We start from the raw sequence: 21,690 nt of genomic DNA, 5'->3' as shown, positions 1-21,690 counted from the left end.
CAAATCGTCAACTTACATGTTCTTTGATTTTTAAAATTTAAATTACAATTTTAGTCTCCTAGGATTATAACGCAAATATAAATATTTTATCATTCTTTGGTTAATAATCTTCTCATTCGGATGTAGTTTTATCTAGGGAAGCTTAGATTTTAGATGTTTTATCTAGCAAGCTAATGGTGTCAGGGGTATTTGTGTAAAAACATTATCCAGTGAGCTAAGCACAGTGAGGACTGAGGAGGCAAAGTGGACTAAAGAGTGGCTTCAACGACGCGCAACCAACCGTCGAGCGTACGACACGCTACGTACGCGCTCCTCTCTTCACGAATTGACCACGTGGCAGCTTGCGAAGTCTTGAGTTCACATATTTAGAAAACCGACAAGTTATCAGTTAGCAATTGCATGGGGACCATATCAAGGAAAATTTTTTAATTACGACGAGACATAAGTGGTACATCACGTATTTTAATAGAAGTGGTGAAAATTTTTATTTTTTCAGTTATTAACTTTTTAGTACACATATCCTATAATTTGTATAATGACACGTGATGTACAATCTCGTGTACCGATCACATTGAAAAATCTTTCCATATCAAGCCGTCCATCGATTTGGAGCAGCCATAAAGCGCAGGTGGAAGTCGCTGATGCATCCCCCTGCCACGTGTAGTTTAATGCCCTTCCACACTTTTGGAATTGTAACTCTAAACTCGTATGTATTTTGTTTGGTGTACGACAGGAGTAGAGTCCTCGTTGTCGCTCTTCTCTTTGTTTATAATTGTTTCGATGAATTTAATTCATTCAAATAACACGAATAGTTGAAATTCAAAGCTTGTTAGGGCTTTTTTCCAATTAATTTTAAGTGTATCTAATTTGATGCATTATATTTCAACCGGGTTGAATTCTTCAACACATTTCAAAGCTTGTTAAGGCTTTCTTTCGGTAATTTTTAGATGTATCTAATTTGATGCATTATATTTCCTTAATTTAACGAAGTTGAATTCTTCAACACATTTTAACGATCGAAACTACTTTATACGTGACTATATTTGCTTTCTTGTAGTTTAAATCTTGTTGACGTGGGGAGGTACGTAAGCTTGTTGTCCAAGTCAAGGCGAGTGTGGTGGCGTCAAACTTTGGCACACTCCGTAAATGCTACCCTACAAAGTCTGGAGAAGTGTATATGATTGTATTATTTTTTAGTTATTTTTCTCTTTGAAACTTTCACTATATTGAAAATGTCCCTCTCTAATTAAAATGTTAAAATGATAATATTTGAATTATTAAAAGAAATTAATTAAAAATTCTGAAAAATAAAAGAATCCCCCACATAGTGGGCAGTTTTTGTTGTTTATTTCTTTGAATTTTTAAAGTAACTGTAAAGTTAGTTAGTATTTTAAATAAATTATAAAGTATATTTAAAAAAAAATTGAAAAAGAAATTGCCACACGCATTACATTATTAGCATATATGTAATGAGTGAAAGAAGGTACAAGTAAAGCAGCTGAAGTCATGCCTCACATAATCACTTCCATCCTAGGGTTTTGGCTGCCTAATTAAGTTTTATTTTAATTACTTGTATTAATCTGCATAATCATTATTATATTTTTGCCCTTTTCTTTTCTGTGGTGTACAGATGAATTAGAAACTTCAAGAAACCGTGGAGGAAAGTAGACCATATTTGACTCTCTTATCTTTGTAATTTTGTCTTTTTTTTTTTTCTTTTTTCTTTTTTGTTAGAAGGAAATAAAAACACAAAAGTTCGAAACCATTAGTCAAACTTAGGCATCTTTCCAACTTATGAATGCTTAATTGAGAGTTTTAACTTGGAAAAATTGATTTGGCTTTAATTGGATCTAGCTTGATTTTATTTCTCACACAAGAATTTAACATTAAAGATGAATTGGACAAACTTTTAATGTCCATGCTTAACATAGTTGTGAAATCTTGTCCCCAAATTTCACTGTTTAAAATTACGTATTTCGTATTTCGTATTCTTATTCGTAGTTCGATGCGTTTATATTTACGGCGTATAAATTTTTCTATAAGTGAAATGACGAAAACACCCTTAATGAACTAAACGGAATTTTCAAGGACGTATTTGATCCTTTCATAATTTTCCAGATTTCTTTATATATTTGGATATTATGTGTCGATACAAACACGTGAGTGCAAATGGATTGTAATTTGGAGTTATAATGAAGGAGTTATTACCAAACGAAGTTAGGAGCAAAATGGTATTTTGGTTATTAATCTGGAAGGCTCTAGATTTGTTGGAGCAGCAATGGCTAAGGAGAAGCCACATGTGTGGTTGGGATGGAAAGGAGAGAAAAGAAATGAGAGATTGGGATGGGGAATTGGCCAATCAGAAAGAACATAAGGGAGAGAAAGGAGAAAGGTGAGAAGCACCAGATCCCTTTGGCCCATTTTCAAACCCGACAACTCGGACTTTGACCCGACTCCCGGCAACTGTTCTGCCGGGTTTTCCGTCGATTTTTTCTGGCTTCTTCAACCTCCCATCACCACTAAACCTCACCACAACATCCTAACATCCAATTAGAGCCAAAATCGATGAGTTTTTGTTTTGATTTCACGAATGACACTCGTACGGGTGCCGTGAAACCCTAGCCATCAATCCACCATTTTCTGAAACAATTACCTCCGATTACCACCACTAATCGAAACCTCTGGAGGCCAGCAACAAACACCAAACAAGTTTGGGGATGGTGGATCACCGAAGTGGACGGATCGAGGTTCATTTTTTTCGAGGTTTCCGACGGTTCGAGGGCTTTCAGCCACTTCCTTGCCGAATTGGACTTCGACCCATGTATGAAAAATGTTTGCCTCATTGAGTTGTACATTTCTGCATAATTTGGTGAATTTTAGAGTTGTCGAAATTTGAGATTTTCGTTCACCAGAAACCGCCACCTGAGGCGGTGCGTAGCCAGTGGGCCGACGTTGCCTTTTTAAGTTAAATTCGATGTCCTAATTTCATATTTGATATCCGTTTGATGTGTTTCGAGAGTTTGAACCTAGTATTAATATTACGCCACTTGATCAATTTATGATTTGACGATTCGACCATTGGATCATCACCCAATTTTAATACGCTATAGTACGTAATATTTGAAGACCATAAAAACTTATGGATCGGGAATCCGATGAGTGGATCTTTCCGAATTGAATTTCTAAGTTTGTAAAATCAAACGTTGACCGCCACTTGAATTTGCGATTGGCGAAGATCCAACCGTTGGATTGTAATGAAGTTTTAATATGTTGTTCTAGAAGCATGATGTGGACTTTGGGAAGTTACGAATTCCGGATTAGATTACTAGGGTTGTGGACCCTACCTTTCATCTTGATCGACGGTTGACTTTTTAGTCAAATAGCCCGAGTTCTTCTAGCATGTCGCTAAGCTTAGAGTGTTGTTAAGATTTCATGGAGCTTATTAGGCTCAACATGATGACGTGTCTTCCTCAATTTACGTGCACCTCAATTTATGTACTGATGACATCACCTTGTGATATGCTTGTTTATTTTATGTGATTTGACATGTGTATTGAACTTGTTGTGGAGTGTGGTTGATTTATATCTTTGGCCTGATGTGATGAAATGTGAGGGCTAGGAGTGAACCATGAACCCATTGTCATGGGGTTTGTTGCTTCAAGACTTTTTCACATATCGTATCATTATTTAATTTCTCATTTTGTTGAGCCATTCTAATTATGTACCTTGTTCTTTGTTCCATTTCTTGTTTCGTTGAGATTTTGTATTTTGAGTACTTGTTTCATGTCTTTTGCTTCAAGTGTTGCTATATTTCTTGGACTTCCGCTCGGTTCCGTTGAGTGATCTAGAACTAGGTTTCCGCTGGGGTTTCGTTGAGTGGTCCGGTTCCCTGCTCTGCCTGGATTCCGTTGAGTGGTCCGGTATCTCTCGTGATCCACGATTTCGTTGAGTGGTCCAAAATCGTATCCAGCTTGTATTTCATTGAATGGTCTGATATGCATTGTACTCTACGATTTCGTTAAGTGGTCCGGAATTGTATCTACTCAGATATCGTTGAAAGGTCCGAAATCCCTTCTACTCCTTGATTCCATTGAGTGGTCTGGAATCGTATCCTGGTTTGGATTCCGTTGAGTGGTCTGAAACCTGATGTTGATGAATTTCGTTGAGTGGTCCGAAATCGCATCATTTGACTTGTTGGTTCCTTGGATTTGATTTTAGCTTCAGAGATGTAGGCTTTGGCCGAATTATGCCGCTCTAGCTCTGCATATCGGTGTATGGTATGTGTTATTAATTGATGTGATTGTGGAATGATGTTGGTTGTGATTGTTGTCATTATGATTAGACTCGTTGACCAATATGGCTAGAGTTTTATGGTGCACTTCGTTGAATGTTCCTCGTGATGCTACATGCCTGTTGTGTGGTATTATGTTGAGACATAGTGATTTATGTGATGATTGTTTGATGTAGTAAAGGTGAACTACGAATGACTTGATCTCTATTTAGGGTACGTAGGCAGTCTAACGAGAAGGTTAGATGCACCCACAAAGTATACGAAAATTACTACGCAACCCAATCTTGAGTTGTGCTTTGTTCATATTCTGGAGGCGGGGTATGTTAGATATAGGGTACATGGTAACATCACGTGTCAATATTGGACGTATATCGGGATCGAGGCATGACAATAGTACTGTCTTCCATGGTGAGCTGAAAATTTTGAGCTACTCATATCTTAAGTTGAAAATTTTAAGTCTCATATGGGTATTTTGAATTTGATTTGGATAGAATATACCTCTCACAACTATTTAACTCACACTACTATTGAAACAATGTTATAGGAATCAAACTTAGGTAGCTTGATTCTTATGTATGGGAATCAAATTCACGCAAAAACATTGGAGAAGCCTCAGAAGCTTTAGGTTGTGAGTTGCATGAACTTTGAGTTACAAGTCACTAACCACAAACTACTACAAATATAAGGAGCTTTTAATTCAAGTAATTAAGACATTGCACTCAAATCTTATGTTGGATTCCTTCTTCCCAAATACCGCTGCGTATATTGAGAAAAAAAAGAGAGTGAGGAAGCAAATCACTGAACACTCTTACACTCATATATATTTTGAGGCCCAATTGGAACCATCCCAAGTGGAAACAACCGATTAACACTCTAATGGGCTGGATCCATCTGTTCAAGCCCAACAACATAAATAGATCCGACCCAACTACACGCATGAGCCCATGGATTATGACTCTATGGAGCATCCCCTATCTCACACGTATGCACAAAAGCCTCAAACTTCTCTTGGCCATGTGTGCTTCCCAAAATTAGCATTCATACAGAAGAGCTCGACACTGTCTTCAGCTTCGAGAAATCTCTTTCTTTATCCATGGCGACTTCTCTGCTTTCTCCGCTCTCAGCTCCGCCGTCAGCCGCCTTAGACAGCAGCCAAGGTAGCCAAACAGGCGCCTTTAATGCTGGGATCCCAAACACCTTCCTTCACGGCACCAAGGTCGTCGCTGCACCACCTCTCTTTCCCTTAAGATTGAAAGCTCAGAGACGCTTCAAGTCTGCTTATGCTAAAGCTTCGGACCACGTTCCCAAGCAGTTCCGGCAGGAAAATCTCAAAGATGGAGGTGAGTTTTCACTACCCTTTTCCTCAATTTTTTGTTTATTGATTTTTGTAGATTGCCATCTCTTCTAATTTTGTTTTAAGTGGGAATTTGTGATTCGTTCTGTATTTTAATAAAAATTTGCTATGTGGGTATTGTTTCCTTTCTGATTTTGATTTTTGTTTTTTTGTTTTTTTTGTTTTTTTGTTTTTTTTGGGTTTTTCGATGGGAGGTTTCAAAGTTTCAATTGGGTTGCTGCGTAAAGAGGTAGGGAGTATAGGGAAAGTTGAAATTTGAACATTTAGTTGTTAATCTTATGATATTTGAGGGGACAATAGGTTTTATTTGGTTGAAGAAGGTAGTAAATTTAGACAAAATTGAGGGCAATTTCATGTTGCCATATTATTACCAGGCATCATTCTATACAGGAAGAGGTACTGTTGGGGTGAGCTAGAGTGGTCATGCTCTATTGATATGTTGAAAGTGAATGAGACTGACCATAATTTGATTGGAGAAGTCAAGAGAAGTGCGTAGTTGGCGATTGTATAATTTGGATTATTGTATATCTACATGTAGTGGTTGAGTGTTCCCTAAAAGCACTAAAAGTTCAGTGCTTATTATACTTCAGCATTATTTATGAGCTATGTCGATAAAGGTAATAGCCACTAACCATTGATGTTAACAACTTGTTCATGTAAAACTGGTTTGCAATCGTTTCCTAAGTCGGAATGGTCTGTATTTTTAATGTGGGACATGGGTTTCAAAGCCCTATTGCCTCGTCAACTTACTGTATCAACACTGATCCAATTTTTGCCTTCTTCACCTTTGGTATCTTCCTCACTTACCAGTATTCAGTGACTTAGCACCTTAAGTACCTCTTTTCATGCTCTGATACCAAGGTTTAGAACTCACGGGTTGAACTTGCCCTTGAAAATGTGTTTGTGTGGGAAACAAAATCAATAGCTCATATGCTAGAACAGGATGGTTCTATTTTTTACGGAGGGGAATGCTTGTACCTTGACCATTAATATCAAAGTTTTTAGCCACTTGGTACTTCGGTCTAGTGGTATTCCTCTTCACTTGTAAGTGAGAGGTCTTAGGTTCGATTCTCGCCAAAGGCGAACTTGAACCACATTATTGCTGGCCCATTGTGAGGCTTAGCCCACTTCCCCACCCCTTTAGTGTATATAATATTGTTTGTTCAAAAAAAAAAAAAAATATCAAGGTTTTTAAGGTTGCCATTATTATGGATCTTAACATTTCCGATTTATCTGATTTATCAATATTGCAATTTGATTCAGTCCTTTTTATGCTCATTTTCAGCCTTTTGCAATTTATTTGAAACTTTAGTCTTCTGATGCTTTAATTTCCCAAAAATATGGAAATTTGGAATGCCAATTATAATTCAAGTGAAATAAGTTAAATTTCCTCCTTACCTTCTTCATTGTTCTCATTTGTAGTGATGGATAATTTTAAGAATGTGCCACATTATCTGTATGGCCTTTCTCCTACCCAAATGGACATGTTCATGACAGAAGATAATCCTGCCAGACGTCAGTCAGAAAAAGTTATAGAGGTTCACTCACTATACACTCTAACAATTTTTAAGCGGCTCCATATTAATAGAAGGGCTAAGTGGATTTCAATTAAACTAAACTAAATGCGGCAAATCAACTAACTAGACATGTTTTTCTTATCCAAAATTTAACAGCAAAGCATCTCATCTGCCAACAACTACTTGAATCATGGAGGGATGTATGGTATGTCAGGCATGGATGGCAAGGGCCCTTCACAATACAGTATGAGTGTGAGCATGTATCGGGGAGGTGCAAGAGGAAATGGAAGACCCCGAACTGCTCCTCCTGATCTGCCTTCCTTACTTTTAGATGCTCGGATATGCTATTTGGGCATGCCGGTAAGAGATTATATATATTTTTAATTATATTTCTGGCAACAAGTTTCTTTCTTCACGAACCATTCATTCATTTTGTTCCGACTCAGCATTTTATATTTGATCTGACTTCTGTAGATTGTACCAGCAGTAACTGAGCTTCTTGTCGCTCAGTTTATGTGGTTGGATTATGATAACCCTTCTAAGCCTATATACTTGTACATAAATTCATCGGGGACACAGGTTAGTGTTAGAAGCAATTATGAGTGCAATAGAACATCAAAGGTTTCCCCCATCATTTTCCCTATCTTGAAGTATTACCTATCTGTATTAATTTTTTTGGTGCATTTTAGAATGAGAAGATGGAGAGTGTTGGATCTGAAACCGAAGCATATGCCATAGCTGACATGATGAGTGTAAGTATTATTATCAACTCTAGGAGGTATTCTGTTTATATCTATTTATAATGGAAATCAGTTAAGTAGAATGGTAATTTTCATCATGTACCATATATGTCTGTTATATGGGATGATATATTTTTAAAAAATGTGCAAAAGTCAGTGCCAACCCAATATATGGTCTGTCATGTCATTGGGAAACAATATCCATCGAAAAGCCCTAGCCGTTTCTTTTTCTACCAATTTGAACAATCTAACCTGCTATTGATTTTTTCTGCATGCAGTATGTCAAATCAGATGTGTATACTGTGAATTGTGGCATGGCATATGGTCAAGCCGCACTGCTTCTGTCACTTGGAGCAAAGGGTTATCGTGCCGTACAGCCAAATTCCTCCAGTATGATTCCATCTTCAAATCGAGCTGACCTTTTGACCCATTTTCATACAATGTGGGAAGCTGTAAAGAGGGTGCTATTGTTTTCACCCCTTTGTTGTGTACATTTTGATCACTGTTTTATATTGAATTGCAGCGAAATTATATTTACCAAAGGTCAGCAGGTCAAGTGGGTCAGTCATTGACATGTGGATTAAGGTACTTGTCACGCCTCCTCCGCCCTCCATTTTTCTCTCCCTCCCCTCTCTCACACATTTTCTGTTAAAACTTATCAGGCCAAGGAACTGGATGCAAACACAGAGTATTACATTGATTTACTTGCAAAGGGAACAGGGAAGTCCAAGGAAGAACTATCTAAAGATGTCAGGCGGCCTAAATATTTTCAAGCACAAGAAGCCATAGAGTATGGAATCGTTGACAAGATAATCGATTCACGTGATGCAGCATTTGAGAAACGGGTACTTTTCTCATTGCAATTTTTTCCATTAATCTCTCTGCTGCTAAATGCCTGTATTGCAATTTCTGAAAGAGAATTCTTTGATCAGAATTACGATGAGATGCTTTCGCAATCACGAGCTATGAGGAGAGGAGCAGTGGGCGGTCCACAAGCAGCTCCATCTGGATTCAGGTGATTGCGAAGAAATGGCATTGCATATACAAAGGAAAGATTTGAGCTAGCCCTCGCAACTTTTCGGTATCTAGTACGTTGGAGGAGCAGGGTTTTGGCTGAAGACTGATTACCACCACCCCTTTTGTGATACTTCTGATCCAGTATGTGTGGGTAGTTTTCGGAGTGTTATGTCAAATATCCTATGGAATATCGTCCGGAAAAGAAAAACAGCTTGTAGAACCACAATTACATAGAAAGCTCCTTTTTATCTTTTTCTTCAGGGGATCGTACACCTTGTATTTCAGTCGATACTTTTGAATAGTACGACTTCCCATGTTTTTGAAGAATTTGGTTCCGATATTTCTATTTCCTCCTAAGCAATAAAACAAAAGGAGTAGTCCCTATGCTGATAGGGTGATTGGAAGATAGCTCATGTTTAAACCCGTGTTGAAGTCTGATAGGATATAGACCCAAAATTGAAAATTTTGTCAACTCTTCATTAATTATTAGCACATTAAGCTTACATGTGAGACTAAAAAGATAAAGTTAGCCTCACATGTAAGCCCCACATGCTAACAATTAACGGAGAGTTCCGTTTAATCTTAATGTATGCCTCTAGTTCTAATAATTTACAAAGAGTTGACCGAATTTTTAATTTTAGGCACAAATCCTAAAAGACTTCACCACAATAACTTAAATCCTAATTTTTTTTACCATAAGAACTATCTTCTAACTATCCTATCATCATAGGGACTATAATCCAATTAGGCCAAAACAAAAGCAAAAACTTGGAAGAGGTGCTGTGGTCAAGGATATTTGGCACCAAGGACTTTCAGAAGGAAAATTTACAAAACGAGATAACAAAAGTCAAAAACTGCTTCGACTGGAGGCATTTTGTCTGCGAGATGAAATCATAACAATTTGCGTTACAAAGCGTCACCGTTTCTAACAGCGGACGAAGTTTTAGAATGCAGATGGCCAAAGTCGCATACACTTAAGTCTCTTTACATATTTCGGGACCTTCGTCAAATTGAATAATAAACATATTCAGAGTAACTAATACGAAATGCGAAATTCTTCGACTCCAGTTACGCTGGCGGATTAGGGTACACTTTTGGCTTTGGCTTGACCTCTATCTCATTTACACTTCGAACAAAGATGGCATCTGGCTCATGGCTGCAAGATGAACGAACAGATGACACATTAGATGGAGAGAGAAAGAAGATGGATGAGAGAGAGAGAGAGAGAGAGAGAGAGAGAGAGAGAGAAAATAGCCAGATGGGTAAAAATCAGTAAGGAGAGAGGACGCGGGAGATAGGTGCTTACGGTTTATCTCCCTCTTCATATGTGTAACTTGATGCCACAGCCAAAAGGCGGCCATCTCTGCTAAAAGAAAGTGCCGCAATGCTTGTTGGGTACTTCGAGTACTGGCAAAGGAGAGCACATTGAAAATTTAATATAATTGTAATTTCTCCATGGGAGAATTATTCATCAATGTCACCTAAGGCAAAAAATTACCTGATAGAGCCTCTTCTTGTTGTTCCCGTCCCATACGTTCACATAACCATCACAACCTCCAGTAGCAAAAGTACCATAGCTGCAATTGAATTTCAGAAAAGAACTAATAAAAAAAATGCACGTGGACTAAAAAGAAACTGCTAGCATCACTACTCTCATACACCAAACAGTATGATTGCAACTCTCATCAAGCGAAAGTACGTATACCCCTTTTCAATTTGTCCCGAGAGGGCAAACTAGCTTGTAAACATGACAGTCAATAATGTACAAGAATCTCATTCTCAAACTCTCTTGATAAACTTTATTAAAGCATGAGCTACGTATATCTGAAATTAATAAGCTCCCCTCGAGCTTAATTTAAGTTTTAAACACTCCCAACTCACGGATCAAGTATAATCCAAGCCATAATCTATCGCATAAACAAGGAACAATTCTGATCCTTATTTTTTGAACCATTCAACCAAAGAATAAACCATGAACTAAGTCAACTACTACGAAATTCCCAGATGTAATTATTGTAGTCACAAGATGCCTGCAACGGGAAACCAGACATGGCCTATCGTTTTCATGACTTCAATAAATCAAAGCACAAAAGTTCACTATTACGCAATACTTTAATAGAAAAATGTAACTTACACGGGGTGGAATGCAATTGCATTTACTGGATACACAATGTCCCTTCCAGCCTCTGATTTTCTATGACACTTAAATGCATATCTGCACAAAGGTTAATACCATTAACAAATTAAGGTTGAAGACACAGGTGCATGATACATTTATGCATGCCTGCATTTTGGAAAATAGTTTCCTTGAGAGGGCCCCAATCTCCAAACCAGTTGACCGCCCACAAATCAGTGACCATACAAGAAATGCTACGGATATTCTACCAAGAAAAATCTACAAGTGTGCAATGGTGAACTAACAGAAGCACACTTTATGATGATGCCACACCCTCATATATAAGGAGAGAATCATACATATATCAAGAACAACTTATTTAGTGGTGGTGGCATCAAAGATTTCGAATACATTTTAAAGAAACCCTAAAGATATAACACAATGAAACTGAAAATATCACTCATTGTAAAGCAAAATTTCTCACTGAAAGCTTAATACATACTTTTTAGTTTGACTAGCCTCGGAGAGATCAAAAAACTCCATTGCAACCCGTCCTTCAACAGAACTGAGAGCATAACCTGCAAAATGTGAATATAGAATCAAACATGAAACAACCAACAGTATCGACCAATTCCATTCACCAAATAACTCTATTTTGTAACCCTTATTTTTCTTAAAGGCGTCCTAAAATGAAAAGGCCCTGTTCTGTGAGCAAGGAAAAACCAACGGGCATGATTAGCCATGGAGCAACACAATACCCAAAAAACCAAGCGCACGAAAGAAAAAGTTTGTGAGATTAGTGTCCTGACACTGAAAAGCTACTAAAATTACCTGTTCCATTGGGATAACAGCGCACACATCGAGTTTGATACTTTAAGGAAGACTCCCTCCGTTGCTCAGGCTGGGACATATTTCTCAAATCATAGATATTGACATGTCTTCCGGCGGTTGCAACCACTAATCGGTTCCCCACAAGTGAAAGAGAATAAACACGCTCGGGTTGTGGGTATGACCCAACAAGAGTTCTCTCCTGTCCACTTGCGCCTCTAGGGTCCCAACACTTAACTGTTTTATCCCAACTACCAGTAATCAACTGCCCTGGTATTATTAGCACATAAGAGAGTTGGTTACAAACTCGGAATTTTACAGTATAAGGAAACAATTTTTCTACTTTCAAACTTACAATAATTAAATGTGATTACCAGAAATACCAAATACATCAGAGATCATGATTTAAGGTCGTTTATATAGTCATTAAATGTGAGAATTCCTTTGACAATAATAAAGCAACAAACACAATGAAGCACACTACAAAATCAGATCAATCAATAGATTTGGGGCAAAAAATCTGCAGAAAAGAAGTTCAAGGCTTCGATTAGAACTAATTTCAAATGTAAAAATTGAAACTTTGGAGAACATACCTGCTGCATAAGAGTATTCAATGCAACGCACCGGCGCGTCGTGCCTTCCTAAAATGTCTTCCTTACTGGAGCTGAATACGAACCTGGGGTATTGACATAAAAGTATACACAAAGCATCAGAGTTAAGAAATGGGGTTTTTACAGCATTTTCCGAGCAACCAAACAGAAAATTAGGGATTTTGATTACCGCCTGACAGTGTTGTCGGCACCGGCGCTGAACCCGGAGGAATCATCGTGGAAGCAGCAATCGAGAACGGGACCTCCGTGCATGAACTCTCCTCGCAGCACATTGGCGCTGGCGTCGTACAATCGGACGGTCTGCGCAATGAGAGAGAGAGGGGTTGGAAACAGATGGGGGAGCAGGACGCGCAGCGAGAGTTAGGAAGGCGAGGGCGTACCTTGTCCCAAGAGGAGACGAGCAGGTGGTCGCTATGGTTGGAGAAGCGGAGGTTGGAGATGCCGTCCGTGGGGGGGTTGGAGAGCTCTCGGCCTGGCGCCGGCGGAGGGACAGCTGTCATGGCGCGATTAGTCGGAGGGTGTGGGAGTGATGTGATGAGGGGAGAGAGAGAGAGAGTGTTTTAGGGTTTTTGAATTTTGAGAGAGTTGAGATGGAGAGTGGAGTGATGAGAGAGAAAGAGAGAGGGAAGGCCGGTTTGAAAATGTACAGAAAAACGGTGGTGGTTCTGATCCAAAGGTTTCCAAATTCAAACGAGGGGATGACTTTTTGCTCCATCACAAAAGCTTGGGCTCATTTTCTCAAGCCCGAAATACAGGCCCGACATAAGATGTAAGCTTTGGAGTGCACATCTTATGCACCCAAAAAAAGCTGTGGCCTCTCTAAAAACATGACTAACTGTCCACCCACTTAAACACCTTAACATCGTTAACTACTTGTTATCTCCTCAATATCATCCTCCCCTCTACGTCTCCTCGGCTTCCAAAATTCATTTCCCACCTTCTATTCTCCAAAGCCAAGTGTTGGGGATAGATCTGTCCCTCGAACAGCTCACCTGGGGTCTCGTCTGTCGGGCAAGGTTTGCTGCTTGGTGTGCTGCAATATGAGTTTGTTATTAGTTTGAATTGTGCCTTTGCGGGACCTTTGTTAGGCCTTCAGGCTCACAATCAAAGCTAATATGGATCTCAGCGTGCCACTGTTATCTTTGTATAATAAATTGTTCTTTTTTGGTTATGAACTGGCTTGATTACTTGCGCCACAAGTTACTTAGACTTCCTGATTCTATTGGATTGTTACAGATGGGTTAAGTCTGTATAAAGTTCTTTTTCTTGCCTTGTAAACAAGGACTTTTACTCATAATATTGTATGTCCAGATAAAGGGAGTTCAGGGCCCTTCAAATCATTTCTTTGATTATAGTTAATACTTAAAGAAACAAGATTAATTAGTTCAGCCAGATTAGTTGTAGATGAAACTTTGAACGAAAAGCAGTTGAATTAATTTAAAACACAATGGAAGATGTATTAAACACCAGTTCTACTTTATGTAAGTACAAACAAAAGAGACTTGGGTAAGATTATAACCTTGTCAGGCAAGGTTCGTCTTCTTGCAACCACTTCTCTTTGTGTTTTATAAGGGTTGTAATCTCTAGATAACGGGATGTAAATAGGGCTTACTAAAAGGATTCGATACTAAAATATTGGGGGAAGGTAGCAGAGCTTATAAAATTGACAAAAGATGACTTTCTATGGTGGATCTATGACTAAAAGGGTAGAGTCTGGACAAAATGAAGCTTTCTGGTTCCTTGCTGGTTTGAGAGAAAAGTTGGACGTCTTTTGATTGATTGGTTGAGTGTCCTTGTCTCTGGTGTCCCTTGTTGATTTCATAGACCTTTTAGCCTGACTGTCCAAGCCTTGCCCTTTGGTGATGGCCTTCGGAGGATGGTGAGTCACCATTTATTTACCTATCCATGCCCTTGAAAAGTACTTTTTGTTGGGGATGAGCTGCCCTCTGTTGCCCATCACTTCTCACATAGGCTTGTTGCCTATTCCTTGCCAAAATGACTTTTATTTTTTCCTGGGTTATCGACTAGTCCGAGCCTAATCCTCCCTTTGTTTTTTGTATTCTTGGGCCTCCATTCTTACCAAGCCTAGTGTTAAATATTCACTTAAACAATGCCCCTTTAATCATTGTCAAGTCTGCTAACCAAGATATTGATAATGATTAAAATTAATTGCATGCTGAAACTGGGTATTAGGGCCACTTAATTAGCCGTTTCTAATAAACCTTTGCACTAACCCACGACTTCCAAAGTTTAACTACTTGCCCATTAAATACTTTCCATTTCACTTTTCTCGGCCATCTTCTTCAACCATCTTGACTTTATGAACTCCCAAATTTCTTGCATTCTCATACCTCTCTTGCCTCAATCTTCAATCACTTTTTCATTATTCTCTCGATTTTGACAATGGCTCCCAAATCGTGTTATGCATGCGAGTCTGGAGAAGGGATTGTCACTCTGCGCTGTCGGCTCAACGACATTCATCGCCCTCGGGCTGGCCTTAATTTATCCATTTTCTTCAAGGCAAAGGGAGTACACTTTCCGGGGCCTACCTAGATTGCTGGAGTTCCTGTTGCAGTGGAAAACAACATGCCCATTGCTAACTGGTTCATTCCAAATCCCTACATTGCCGAGGTTGGAATCTTCACCTCCAAGTGGTCCAATTTCAAGAGGGGTTTCTCCTTAATGAAGGATAAAGCATGGTCTAAGTGGGTGGATGAATTAAAGCCCATTTGAAGGCAGAAATGGATGGCAAATGGCATTTATGAGCTCATTATGATGTCTAAAACCACCATCCTCATTAAGCATGAGCTTCTCTCGACCGTTCTTTTCTTCTGGAACACTAGGACCAACATTTTTGACCTTAGAATGGGCCCAATGACTCTCACCATTCTGGACATGGCTCAAGTATTTGGTTTGAAACCATCGGGCAGATGTGTAGACATTATACACGACCGGTCATCCTCTTCTTGCCTAACTGTTGAAGGTTCAGAGGCCTCCCAGTCCATCACTAGTTTTGAGTACAACTCCACTACCTTAAAAAGCTATGAGACCTCATTCACGAGCTTCATCCCATTTGCCAAGAAAATGTTCAGCTCGCCTTCCCCTACAATTGATCATGCTTAGAAACACATGTACTTTCTCATCTATTGGTTAAATAAGCATGTGTTCCCTAACAAATCCAAATGAGTGAAGCTAGAATGGATTTTTTTGGTAGAGGCGCTGTATTCCTTTGATGATTTCACCATCGGTCTCTTCATTCTGGCATATCGATATCATCTTCTTTATAAGATGACAAGGGACCAGCCATTTGAGACAAATATCAATGGAACTACCTAGATGGTGCAGCTCTGACTTCAATGGTACTTCTCAGAGTTTCGGGTTGCCAACTTGGAGTTCCCAGAGGGAATAACTCTTGCCCAAATTCTGGTAAAGGCTCCTACTACCAACCACTCCATTCTAGCATGCCTTTACTTCTTCAGAATCTATCAGACTCGGGCTAATTTGGAGTGGGGTGCCTCAGTGCTCAGGAGGTACTCTTGGTTCTCAGACCACCTATTCCAAGATTCATTCAAGGAGGATGCCAGCAGTTTCTGCAAGGAAAAATTTATTAGCTGCATTCAACAGAGGGACTTGGCTTGAGGAGTTCGGAGTGACCGAGTAGGCTACGAACGTAAGCTGGAAGTCTATCACCCCAACTTCTGTGGTAAACAATTGGGTTTTAGACAGGCCATCCTAGTCCCTTTCTTTGATTCATTCCACTGTGGGACCTTTTACCACCTCTGTTCTCCTTCAGAGGCTACATTTCGGGCAAGCAGGCATAACTTGGAAATAATGAACAAGATAGCTCACAAACTTGTAGCCCTCAATTTTGAGTGTACCTCTTTGCCCACCACTTGGTGGTAGGCTAAGTGGTATAGGAAGTATGATGGAGATCTCAGGGAAGCCTATGATAAAATCTTCAGGCAAGTTTTCTTGAAGTCCCTCCCCAAGAAAGAAGAGTTTAAAAGCTGGAAGAAGGCGATTAATCAGAAAAACCAACTTCTGCTCATAGATAACCTACACTGCTGCCTCTTTCCTTCACTTTATATTTTTATATTTTTGTGATTGCTAACTCTTTTCCTGATCTTCCAGCCTAAGGTAACACTAAAGAAGTCGATGTCGGGCTAGAAAAAAGAGGTTGCTGATGCCTTGGTTCTCCAAGAGGCTGATGCAAAGGCAGCTAGGTAAGAAGCGGGCTCTAGCCATGTCCCTGAGGATGTTGGAGACATCTTTGCAATGTGCAGAAAGTCAAAGACAAAAGCTGGGCTTGAAGTAGAGACCAGGGCTCCTTGTTGGGCAAGGTTTTCCGTCGTGGAATCGTCTAAATCTGAGTGTAAGGAGAGGCCTCAGGCTAAACTTACCCTACCTACTCCAAAAACCACCCTAACCAAGAAGAGAATCAGGTCTCAGAACTCCCAAGCCTCTAAATCTTTTTCTGCCCTCCCAATTGAAGTGGGCAGGAAAAAAACACAAGTCTGCCAGTAAGTGATTTAAACCTGATTTTCTTTTACTTAACTTGATCTCCTTAAGTTTTGAACTGACTCTGCCCTTCTTTATGATTAGGCTATGTTATCAGCAAGAAACCCGATCTTTCCCCTCAGGAGATGCAAGCGGGCGTGGAAGGGCAACAAAGTGACAAGGAGGTTATTGCCAAAATTCTGGAGGAGTTGAAGGTAGTATTCTTTAACTTTGATTATTTAATTAATTCTGAAGTTCGCTCTTCTTATATTTAGCTGACTTTTTGTTATTTTCTAATACAGGCTTCCAAAGTAGAAGGGACTTCTCAAACTTAGCCTTTTTCACCTTTGGCCCGACCTGTGCACCTTTCTCCTCCTTGGGCTAAGCCTTCAGAGGTAAAATTCTCATTCTCCAAACTTGTCAACTTTGTATCTTTAAGCTTTAGGTGTTGATTTTACTTCTACTATTTTCCAGGTAAGGGGAGGAACTCATCACCTCAGGTTAGACAAGAACCAGTTATTCTTTCATTCTCTATTCTTCTAGCAATGGTAGTGATTCCCACCTCACAACTCAATCTAACAACTGGAGAGATGTTCCGCTTTGTAAAAGATTACAGTGCCTCAGTAAGTCTTCTTTCCTTAAGCCATTTTTTACATTTTCTTACTGTATTTTCATTTTGAATTTATCCTCTGCACTTTGTCTTTGCCTGTCTTCCCCCTTGCCAGAGACTACCATTCAACCAACATCAGACATTGGGGAGCCTATAGTCCTTAAGATACTAGTTGTCTCAAAGGTGACTAGTCCCAAGGCTTCTTATGTTCCTCTTCAAGTAAGCAACCAACTCTCTCCAAGGTAGCTGTAGCAACACGTCATCCTCCCAAAGCACAAGGCTTCTATCAAGTATAAACATGTTTGCAATCTTGTATTTTCCTCATTCGGGTTTAGGTTGCCTTATTAACTTGTCTTCTTTGATTTTGACAGGCTTCTAGTAAAGGTTCTGGCAAGTCTCCTCAGCCCGCAGAGAGTAGAATAGTTCTTACTCAACCTTCACGAGCTTTTGGTGTTTCAGGGATCCCAATCCCTCAGCCTAGAAATGGTTCTGCTTCTAAGTCTTCCTCTTCTATCTCTATTGATGCTGCCACTGCTGCTGCCGCTTCCGGTAGTGTTGATGTGATACCTCTTCCTCTAACTTCTCTTCCTACCGCGGCCTCTTTGCTAGAACTAGTTAGAGAGTTCGGGAAAATTAGGACAAAGCTGAGATCTCCAAGTGCCCCTTTGAGCCTCAGCATTTTCAAGATTAGTGTAAGGTATTCAGAAAATAGATGCAGAAAGACTTTTCTACCTCTTTCAGCCTCAATGCTTTTCAAGAGGCTGAGAGAGCTCTTAGTGACTTGTACCAAGCTCAACAGATGACTAAGGTGTAGAATGAGTTTTTCATCTCATTCTTTGAAAATTTGAGGACTTTGAGGGACCATCATCTCAAGGCTGAGAGGCAAGCAAACAGAGTGAGGTGCTACAAGGAGAAGCACACTATGACATCCACTACTCTACAGTAGCTGGTGGAAGAGGGCTTGGCCATGGAGGGCCGAATAATGGTGGTAGCTGCTGAGATCCAGAAGCTGGAAGAACAACTTTCTACTTTGAAGGCTGAGCAGATGACCCTCTCGAGCAAGCTCTACAAGAAAATTGAGGAAGTGAAGAGGGCCAATCATGAAATAGAGGAGTCTAAAGCTTAGTTAGCCAACAATAATATCGCCTTAGAAGAACCTAGTCGCATTTTCACCATTATGTAGACTTATCATTCTAGGATAGCTGCCTTGGCTAGGTATGTGAACTTGTTAGGCTAGGGCCTTTGTACTTCTCCCCAATATTAAGTGAAAAGATCTTTGATTGCTTCACTATTTTACTTGCTTATTTACATTTTTCTAACAACAACTACTTTAAACACACAAAAGGGACTCTTACCACTTTTCTAAGTATTAGACTTCACAAAGTATAACAATCTATAACATCCCAAAGAGTTGGGTGGTACTTCTTTAGAAATTTAGCATAGACTAGATGTTTCTGTAAGTTCCCCTCTAAATGTGCCAAGTAATAACCCCCTCTATCTAATACTTTGGTAATTGTAAAAGGGCCTTCCCAAGTAGGACTCCACTTCCCAAAACCTTTAACTTGAGCTCTCAAGGGCAGAATTGTTTTCCATACGAATTCTTATTCTTTAAAAGTCTTCAATCTTACTCTCTTGTTATAGGCTCGGGCAACAGCTTTTTCCCCTTCTTGGATCTTGTTTAGAGCTTCAATTCGGGCAACATCCAAATCCTCAATCACTTGGTTGGGAAGCCTTAACATCCACCCAGTGTGATAACTTCGTCTTATTATCTTCTACTTCTTTAGAAGCCTCAAAATTTCTAAGCACTTTTAGGCTCTGGATCTTTTCCCAACCTTTGAAACACATTCTTAGTAATCTCCTTATTGGCTTAAGTATCCCCAAGAATACTTATGTGGGCGTCCTGTTCTTCTATTTCTCTCATTCTGACCAATTCTCGATCAATGATGGCACCTGATGTTAGTACCTTGAGCTCATACCCACATTGACATCTGTTACCAAAAAACTACTCATTTGACCACATATGCTTGGGGTCTGTCGGGCAACCTTTTGACGCATTATGTTGGCCTACCAACTTGCCTTTTTTCTCCCCTTTCATCCAAGGTAGCTTTTCCTTTTCCCTTCTTAACCCAATTAAGGTTTATTAAGTTGATTGGACCTTTAGGGAATGGATCTGTGTTAACCATCATATTGGCCTAGGGTTTCTCCAATAATAATTTCCTGTTGACTAGAAAGTTTTGGATCTAATCTTTGAATTGCACACAATTAGCAATGGAGTGGTTGAAGGTCTAGTGGAGATTGCAATGCTTCTTCCCTCTGAGGTTTGGGCGGCATCTTCTTGGTGCTGTCAGGCAAGATTACTCGAGCCCTCACCAGTTCCTCATAGATGTATGCAGCAGCCTTGGTTAAATCAAAGGAATATAACTGATGCTTTGGAGGCTTTATAGGTACAAAGCCTCCATCGTTCATCACGATCTTCTGGTCTTTGATGGGTTGAACCAATCCCTTCACCATCAAAGGTTTGAAAGGAGTAGTCATCTCTGTAACACATAACTCTATCCCTTCTCCTATGCTGTTATCATTCTCTCCTGCCTCTAGGCCTTCAAATTCTAGTTGATGTATTGGTGCTTTATTTTTATAAAAAAAAGGGCACTATAAATGAATGCTTCACTTGTTGTCATTTTATCAACAACTTCTTATACTTAGTGGCTGCAATCACCAACTCCTGAAGCTCGTTAAACTGCACATCATAGAACTTCTTCCTCAAATGTAGTTTCAGAGCCTTCTAGGCAATGGCTATGAGTTGAGCATGGTTGAATGGGAATTGGCATCTCATCCTGGTCTTTCTAAACCTCATCATAAAATCCTATGTAGATTCATGTTCATATTGCTTCACTTCTACCATATCATTAATGGTCATTTCAGGTTCCACCCTATAAAACTGCTCATGAAAGGCCATCTTCATTTATCCTCAGTTGGCAATAGAATTAGGGGGTAACACAGAGTACCATTAGGAGGCCAAGCCTACCAGTGAGTTTCCAAACAGTCTTAGTTTGTAGTTGGGGTTGTCCTCGTTGAGAACTTGAAAATGTGATCTCTGGAAGACACATTACAGTCTTCCCCACTGAAAGTTGGGAACGCGAACATCTTAAAATTGAGAGGGAAAGGGTTCTGCTCATCAATGTACTCAAGATAAGACTTTTGATATGTTATCCTAAACATCAGCGGGCCTGCAGTTGAGTATTCTGTACCACCATCCTCCTCAATTTTGCTAATTCATTCCTGAGTTGTAGGTTAGCCATATTATTGTGTAGGGTATAAGAAGTCCTCTACTTCAGGCTACGATCGATGCCCGAAAAAGCTTCATTCTATGTGTCTGGTTGTCTTCATCTAGCTTTTCCTCTTCCTTTATTAGCCAATGGTGATGGCCTGTATGAAAGAGGCTTGCCCCCCAGCTGTGGATAAGCCATTTTCATTTATTTATCCTGCCGAGTTATACGCACCAATCTTTATTCCTTCATGCCAGATTTACCTCGTAACATCTGGTAGAGGTGGCAGAGGATTGGGTAAGCGTGTCTCTTGAAACTTTTCTGCTTCTTGCCGACTGCTTTCAGCCTCTTTATTCTTTTTCCCTTTGTTATTTTTTTCCTCAAGTAAGGAAAACAAGGGAATTGTTGGTCCCTTTTCTGGGTTTACCTCCATGGTTTCTTCATTGGCATAACCATCTTTTGGTGCGGAGTACTCTAACTCTAACTTTCTTTGTAGCGTTCATGTTAAGGAACACAGCCTGCTGACTTCTCATTTGGTTCCCAGAGAAATATTTTCCATGCTCCTTAATACTTGCATCATGGTGGCTTACGAATCTTTATTAGTGACCTTCATACCTGACTTCTTGTAGACATGTAAATTTCGTTGCATGCAAATGATGCATCACAAAGCTCCACGTGGCATATGACTCATCACAAATGGACAAGTCATCAATGACATATGGCACAAATCAAGCAAAGGAAGCTAAAAAACATTCCCCAAAAGTCGGCAAAAGGGATAAAATCCCTCTTAAAATCAGCAAGGGGTCCAAATGGCTCCCAAAATCAGAAAGAAAGCTAAAGCAT

The 21,690-nt window shown here is 39.7% G+C and overlaps 2 protein-coding genes across 2 annotated transcripts; one reads left to right on the top strand and one right to left on the bottom strand.

Moving 5' to 3' along the window:
- The first annotated feature begins 5,281 nt into the window (after window positions 1–5,281).
- On the top strand, window positions 5,282–9,327 carry LOC137725721 (ATP-dependent Clp protease proteolytic subunit-related protein 1, chloroplastic). Its single transcript, XM_068464489.2, has 9 exons — window positions 5,282–5,631; window positions 7,068–7,183; window positions 7,319–7,522; window positions 7,637–7,741; window positions 7,852–7,914; window positions 8,181–8,292; window positions 8,426–8,487; window positions 8,565–8,747; window positions 8,835–9,327. Exons 1-9 carry the CDS (start codon window positions 5,385–5,387, stop codon window positions 8,919–8,921), a joined length of 1,179 nt encoding a protein of 392 aa, XP_068320590.2. The 5' UTR covers window positions 5,282–5,384; the 3' UTR covers window positions 8,922–9,327.
- A 430-nt stretch (window positions 9,328–9,757) lies between these two features.
- LOC137726087 (mitotic checkpoint protein BUB3.2) lies at window positions 9,758–13,156 on the bottom strand. Its single transcript, XM_068464955.2, has 9 exons — window positions 12,855–13,156; window positions 12,644–12,774; window positions 12,457–12,539; window positions 11,867–12,133; window positions 11,538–11,613; window positions 11,054–11,134; window positions 10,418–10,496; window positions 10,226–10,326; window positions 9,758–10,075 (listed from the first exon to the last, which is right to left on the bottom strand). Exons 1-9 carry the CDS (start codon window positions 12,972–12,974, stop codon window positions 9,988–9,990), a joined length of 1,026 nt encoding a protein of 341 aa, XP_068321056.1. The 5' UTR covers window positions 12,975–13,156; the 3' UTR covers window positions 9,758–9,987.
- Window positions 13,157–21,690: the final 8,534 nt, after the last annotated feature.

Source organism: Pyrus communis, chromosome 5 (assembly GCF_041283825.1).
Source record: "Pyrus communis isolate YQ-2024b chromosome 5, ASM4128382v1, whole genome shotgun sequence".
Lineage (NCBI taxonomy): Eukaryota > Viridiplantae > Streptophyta > Magnoliopsida > Rosales > Rosaceae > Pyrus > Pyrus communis.
Note: the sequence above shows the minus strand (reverse complement) of the source record. Positions and strands in the feature narration are given on the sequence as shown.